General features: G+C 39.8%; 1 protein-coding gene across 3 annotated transcripts in view; it reads left to right on the top strand.

Annotated features, from left to right (window-relative positions):
* The window catches only part of LOC109286871 (putative ferric-chelate reductase 1), a 44,634-nt gene that overhangs the window by 26,820 nt on the left and 10,591 nt on the right, over positions 1-7,223 (top strand). For all 3 annotated transcript variants that reach the window (XM_019501669.1, XM_019501670.1, XM_019501671.1), the window contains 6 exons: positions 1,071-1,250; positions 2,573-2,671; positions 3,306-3,453; positions 3,970-4,086; positions 4,846-4,961; positions 5,264-5,350. In XM_019501669.1, coding sequence (XP_019357214.1) covers positions 1,071-1,250; positions 2,573-2,671; positions 3,306-3,453; positions 3,970-4,086; positions 4,846-4,961; positions 5,264-5,350 — 747 coding nt within the window. The remainder of the gene's footprint in view (positions 1-1,070; positions 1,251-2,572; positions 2,672-3,305; positions 3,454-3,969; positions 4,087-4,845; positions 4,962-5,263; positions 5,351-7,223) is intronic.

The following is a 7,223-nucleotide window of genomic DNA, read 5'->3' as shown; positions in this document are numbered from 1 at the left end:
TATTTATTACCAATAGCGTCCCATTAGGGACAAAAAATAAATATAAGAATTTATTCTATATTTTAAAGCTTTGGTTTTTTTTTTTTTAAAGCCAGTCAGTTGATGGGAAGTAAAAGGGGACGAATCATTTCCTGACTCCCCGAGTCGTCATATTTTGCATGCATTTTATTTTAAATCTAATATAGTCAATTTTTTTCACTTTTCTTTGAGTTCATTTGGGCAGAACCTTTTTCCATGCTTTTATGTATTAGTTATTGCCTGGATGATTGTGGGTCACTGTACATTTCAAGGCTTCCCTCCCACTTTTAAGAAAGAGAAGGTAGAGAGCAGGAAAAGAGTAGATAAATGTTCCTGCCTTGGTGGTTTAAAGTGGTCTATAATATTTTTAGAAGCTTGTTCTTATGGGTTTATCTGCAGAACTAGCTTACTTTATTGGGTCATGTTGCTACTTAATCAGGTCTGTCAATGAGATGCCTATTCTGCTTATTGCTTTTGTTGTATCCCTTCTGCATAGCATGCACTTCACAGTACGTTTCCTTCATATAGCACAAAAGTTTTCATGTGTGGAAGTATAATATTAACCATCCAGGAAAATGGAGAAAGCCTAGAACTTTTCTAAAAACTTAGAGGTCTTAGTGGTTTACAATTTTTTTGGAAGAGAGAAGCACCAGGCTGTCCTTTATCACCCTGGTTAATTAAAACAGCCTTCTTTTTATTAAACTGAGGACTCTTTCTTAGACGAGGAGTTGTATTACATTTCAAAATGATAGCTTTTTCCAACATCACAAGGTCTCTTTTCTTTTCCTGCATGTATATTTCTTTCTCCTCCCTTTTTCATATAAGCTGAACTGTGAATTGAAAACACACCTTAACTACCATGAAAGCAAACTCTAATCTTAGTAATTACGGGCTTTTTTGTGTTGATGTCTTTCTGCTTAAATAGTCTTCTTATGCTAGTTGGGACTTTAAGGGGATGGTAAAGGGGTTATTGTTTCTTTGATGACTGAGCGGGGGCAGGAGAAATGTTATGGCTTGGACAGTGACTGACTTCTTGGTTCAATTGTCTCTAGTTTAATGCCTCGGGCTGTGGATCTGTGAAGTTCTGTATAAGGAATCCTACAAACTGCAATCCTGAGGCTGCCAACTGTTTCTTTCTGTCCTTCAAACCAGATGGTCATTCAGTTATTATAGAAATGAGTGGCCCTAGTGAAGGGTATCTAGCATTTGCACTATCTCATGACCAGTGGATGGTGAGTATTTCTTACCTTGTGGCTTTAACTTTGGTAGATTTATAGCTTTGAAAAAATTCCATAAGGAGTCTTCTGACCAAAATCTGGATGGTGCTGGAAGATGTAGCAGTGGCTCTTTCCACAAATAAAAATAATCCCTTGTAAGAAGGGTGAATGGAGAAGGCATTTCATAGCAGTTAAAAAACCTTTCTGACCAAACTTACTGTGAACATTCCCTCCCTAGTCTCCATGGGTGCTTATACATACCATGGGTTTTAATGCTCATTTAAATAGGTTTATAAAATTTAAACTTGTTTATTTTGGAGTGTTGCATCTGTGTTTTAGTTGCACTAGATTTTCAAATGAATTAAGTTGGCCCCTTGGCTGGTGCTGCAGGAGAGTTGGACAGTCCAGAACTGCCCCTCTGGCCTGCCCCCCCCCCCCTCCATGCCTATGGCCTGCCATGCAGCTGTGGTAGCAGGGAGCTGTTAAACAAAAAAATAAGAATAAAAAGAAATAAAAAGCCACAGAAGGGGGTGGTGAAATGTGGAAACAATTTGAAAGCGAAAGCAATGGGAGGAACTACAAAAGTTGCAGTGCCATCTGGTGGCCAGAGAGACTCATTATACATCTTTGAGTTCCTTTGTATTTTGCACGCAATGAAACCATGGATATGTTGCTTTAATTGTCGGCGAGCCAAACTAAACTACTCTTGAGGAGTTTTAGTTTAATGCACAAGAAAGATTTTTAATGCGTTGGGAAATCCTGCTTGTGTAAACAGACACCTAGTTGCAGCGTGTGAAAAGGCAAAAATTGTGGTGTGTCCATGAGCTGCCTGTGGGTATCTGCGTTTTTTAAAGTCAAATTCCAGATTTCAGAATTCACTGTAATTAAAGTAAACTGCTTAATAGCAATTAGTTTGTAATAAAAAATAACTGATCATAGTAAAAATCTGCTAGCACCTGTGCACCACACTTTTTGTCAAATTAAGTTTTGTATTTTAGTGGTGGATGGGGCCCTTTCTTATACAAATAGATTTTAATATTTTTTTAATAGCTAATACTTGAACTTGTTAACAAACTGGATTACACTTTGTAGATGACTTGCAATTCTTTACAATACAATGTGGCCAATTTTGCAATTTTAGTCATGGCACTGTAAATCTGTATTCATGTCCATAGTATAGCATGGAAAAAGAGGCATCCACAGATGAGTTCCTAAGTCCCTTTTGTAGGGGAAGACAAACTGGTTTTGTATGCAACTGCGCGCGCGCGCGTGTGTGTGTGTGTGCGTGCGTGCGCGTGCGCATGCACACACACGAAAACCTCTCTTTTTCCCCTCAGGGTGATGATGATGCATACTTGTGTGTTAGTGAAGATCACCATATCAACATCAATGCTGCCTTCCTGAGAGGACGGTCTTCTCCTGTGTTGGACTCTGAGGTTTGGTGCAAGGGTTCTGGAGTAACTTTCCCATGCACAGTGTTAAATTTAGTGATCACATCTTTGTTTTACACAATAGCTCTGAGCAAAGCCAATAAGACAGTTGTAACCAGTAAAGGCCACAAATGCTAAGAAACTTTTCTTTCCTCCTCACACTGCATGACCTTCAAAATGATGCCCTTTCTGTTACAAAAGGGGTCAAGGGATGTTTGTATGAGACCTGATATTGGCTTCCAGGTTACTTCTCTTTTAGAATTTGCATGGTAGCATCCCTTCATACCAAGGAGGTTGACCACTATGGGCCCCTGTATTCTGAGGCAGGACTGTCCAACTGGTGGCCTGTGGGCAGCATCTGGCCTGCAAGAGGTTCAAGTGTGGTCTGTGGTTCCTGCATGGCTGCCACTCCCCTTCTCCCACATTGTTCCTGCTGCTGCAGCAGCAGGTGCAGTCTCTGGGGAAGAGCAGTCTAGTGGCAGGAGGCCTTGTAGGCTTGCTATGTTAATGGCAGAGGGAGTTGGGGGGCTTTGTGCTGTTTGCACAGCAGTGCCAGTGGGATAGCTTGTGCAGCAGTTTTGGGGGGATGTGGGACCAATGAACACTAATGACCACCATTTTGTGTGTCTGTGTGTTGTAGAATACCCTTGAAGATATATCATGGAGGCTGGCTGATGGTGTTCTTCAGTGTTCCTTCAGAAGAAAAATCCATCTCTCTGATAATCAAAGGAGGTATAATCTGGATGCTAATTATTACATATTTTTCGCAGATGGAGAAGTTGGTGAAGGTAAGTGCCTGACTTGATGAGGCTGAGTATTCACATATCTCAAGTAACTCTAAATAAGGACTGCTATGTACATGGCTTATTAAAATTAATACAGTAACAAATCTGATCTTCTTATACTAAAACTTTATAGCAGTAATCTTAAGACTGACCATGAACTCATCTTTGGAGATGAACATAACATAAATTTAGTTTATTATTAAAAGAACTGTCCCATACCCACCAAGTGCTTGGAGCAGTATCCTTCTGAGAGACTTTTATGAATCATATTGAACTAGTCAGTGTTTATAACATTATTTAGAAGCTATTCTTTAAAACACTTTTATTATGGGAGAGTGCTAATCTACTACATAATCTATAGAGGTTTTTGTGTTTTGGATCTGGTGTGGCATATGGGAAGGACTTGGCCATGTCTCTGGGTGGTAGATATGGCACTTGTCTTATACAACTTGCATTCTAAATGTTTACAAACAAGATTGCTTTTGTCACTGTCAACTAAATTACTCTCTCTTCTTGTAGGAGGTCCAATTTACAAACATCAGCGTCAGCCTCTCATTAGCAATGGAATGTGCAATGTCACAGGCCCTCCAAAGGACTTGGGGGGATCTCGTTCTCCACAGCTTATTAAAATCCATGGTAAAAAATAGTTTTGTTCTTCAATCAGTGGACTTGCCCAGTGTTGAAGGGATGGTGTTTGTTGCAGGAGTAAAAATATTTTTATTCCTCTTATCTATGATTTGGCAATCTACATTTTAAATTGTCTTTTGCTCTGATGAAGTTCTCTCTTTGTAAAACAGGTACCACAGAGACTCATATTGAGCAAAGTGGCTCTTAACCGCCAGTGGATGAGTTGGGTTTTTCTTTTTTTCCTCCTCCACTTACAGTGAGCTCTGAACCAGGTTCATAAAGAACTGAATGAAAATTCCTTTCATTTTGTCAGTAGGGAAATGAAATTTTGGCAGCAAACACCAGAAAACCCAGTCAGTACAGGAAACATAGACTTTCTTGACTGACTATAGCAAAACTTACTCCAGACAATGTGGCAGGAAGTCAAGGCATTGCAGACCTGACATGAATTGGGAGTGAGATGTATATCTTTGTCCATGCACTCCTGCCTCAGCTAGCACTGGTGTCTCTTGCCCTCTGAAAAGTTAAGTTCTATTATTAATCACTTGGTGTCAGGTAGGAAATCAAGGTGTTGCACTGGGTCAATTTTGCCAATATGCACATACACCGCTTTGTGGGTTTAAACTGGTAGGATTTTACTCTCTACTCTTGCATTCTCCTAATGCTAATTTGTGAAACACGTTCCCTGTTATGTTTTGTTCTGTGTTCATGTCCAATCGTGGAAACAAAGTTTTTTAATATTTGGATCTTTCTTTCATCCTTCCTCAGGTGCACTAATGTTCGTAGCATGGATGACTACAGTTAGCATTGGTGTTATTGTAGCACGATTTTTCAAACCAGTCTGGCCTCATTCCTTGTTGTTTGGAAAGGAGATTTGGTTCCAGGTGGGCAAAGAGATGTAACTGTGTTCTATTTGAAATAACATTTAACAAGAGACTAAGATTTTAATTTTAAAGAGATGGCAAATTACATTTCTTATTTTTTTTTCGGTCCTACTAGTTGTTATAAATTGAAATGCAATTTGGTTGGATTTGCAACAGAAGATAAACTCAAAACTGTGTAATTGTCTAATTTTTAAAATAGAATTTGCCTTGTACTACCAAACTCATGTCGCTTTCAATAATTTCTTCATAACACTTAAGTTCAGGTTCCCTTTAAACCACCCCCCCAACCTACTTAATTACAGGTGCATCGTACGCTAATGTTGACCACGGTGGCTCTTACAAGCATTGCTTTCATTCTGCCTTTTATATACCGAGGAGGCTGGAGTTATGTAAGTAAAACTTTCTGATTTTAGTTTATCAGCAGGGATCCTGTTTTTTGTTTTGTTTTGTTTTTTCAAATCAGAGAGAAGTAAACCCAAATCCACATTTTTCCCATGATTAAAATGAAACATTACTATTATGTAGATATATGCACAGTGGTGTTTCATTTTAATTATGGAAAAATGTGATTTGAGGCTACTTTTTTTAAACAGAAAATGGGGGATCTTTTTTTTTTTTTAATTGGAGAAAACCAGGATCCCTGATGATGATGCACTAGAATGGTGGTCAGAACTATGTGTCTGTATGACCACTTCTGACCTCTGTGCCATGTATGTACACCAAAAGTGAATTGCACTAGGGTTAGTGAGCATCTTCCATACTGTTAGGTTTGAAATTGGGGCTTTTTAGATGTCCCGTTTGGCTAGGGACAGATATTCAAAAAGCCTGAGCCTGACTTGATTCAGTCTCTGCAGGTTATATAACCTGGCTAGGCTGAACCAGAGGGGAATACAGACATCCCCTCTGGACTGAGAAAATGCAGGCACATGCCTGCAGTGGCTCAGGCTAGAAGCCGGTGGGGGGGGTGCTAGAGCAACCCTTCCTTCCCTTCCATGGTGCTGAGCTGAGGGGAAACCTGGCCAGGCTCCAGCAGGACACTCTGATAAGGGAGGGTTTCCCCCTGCTGCTCCTGACTAGTCCAGCAGGAAGTTGATAACAGCATTTATCAGCCCATCAAAAGACAAAAGCCTCTCTCATTAGTTCAAACTCTTTTTTTTTTTTTTTTTTTTAAATGACTTTTTCCAAGGTAGGAACAGAGGACATTACCAGCTGACCTGTTGATTAGCTTCAAAAAGCCCTAAGTGGACACTGTCCTGTCTGCCTTACACAGACACATCTCAATATTAGCTAGCATATCAGATGCTGGCTACGGTCCGTGCCTTGGGAGGGGGAATCCCTGCTCAAGTAGGGAGTGGTGGAGGAGAGGGGTGGAGCTGGAGGAAGCCAGGCAGATGCTGCTGTGCCTGCAGTCTCTGCCAGAGCTCCAGCCAGGGAGCAGAGGGGTGGGGCTAGCCCTGTTGTGGAGCAGAGAGCCCTGCCCAAGGCTGTAAAGCATCTGGGATGCTGGGGGACTCTGGTTTAAGTTAAACTAGGAAGGGGTTTTGGGCAGACTTTGCATACATCAGTTTGACCCAAATCAGTTAAGTCTACATTCAACCAGGTTTATCTCAAACAGGTTTCAGCCATGTTCAAACTGGTTTATGTGCACTGAAAATCTGTTCTGTTACAGGTTTAAATCAGTTTCTGATCACTTAAACAGGTCTTTATGTAATGTCTGTCCCTAGCCTTTAAAATATAAGGAGTAAATCCTGTGTTTTTAATGTCCGCATTCTTCTCATTTAGAAAGAATGTCTGTGATAATAGTGGTGGGTTTTTGAGCAATCCTTTAATGATGACTCCTTCAAAAATCTTTCAGTTTTTTTTTCTCTGTATGTGAAATCTTTATTCTACCTTCCAAAAACAGTTAGAAATTAGATTTAACTTGTTAAATTTGTAGATCTATTGCCTCCATGTCACCTTTTCTTTTTGCCCCATCTGCCAGTTCTCCTCAGGTGGGACTGTATAGTTCTCACCTTCTGCCCCAGTCTGACACTTTACCATTGAATGCTTTAGAAATGTATCACAATGCTTTATCTGAATATGAATTTCATTACTGTATCCATTACTCAGTTATATTTCCCTTTTTCATATTCCTCTCAAATTGCCCTGTAAACAAATAAAACACTAATCAATTTTAGGTGAATCTAAAACAGTAAATATTCTCAATGTTTTATCATGAGATGGTTTAAAATGAAAAATGTCCATTTGTTCAGAAAGCAGGTT

This window comes from Gavialis gangeticus, unplaced genomic scaffold, assembly GCF_001723915.1.
Source record: "Gavialis gangeticus isolate Ggan-Ray unplaced genomic scaffold, GavGan_comp1, whole genome shotgun sequence".
NCBI classification, from domain to species: Eukaryota; Metazoa; Chordata; order Crocodylia; family Gavialidae; genus Gavialis; species Gavialis gangeticus.
The sequence above is the reverse complement of the archived record's forward strand: the minus strand, read 5'-3'. Positions and strand labels throughout refer to the sequence as shown.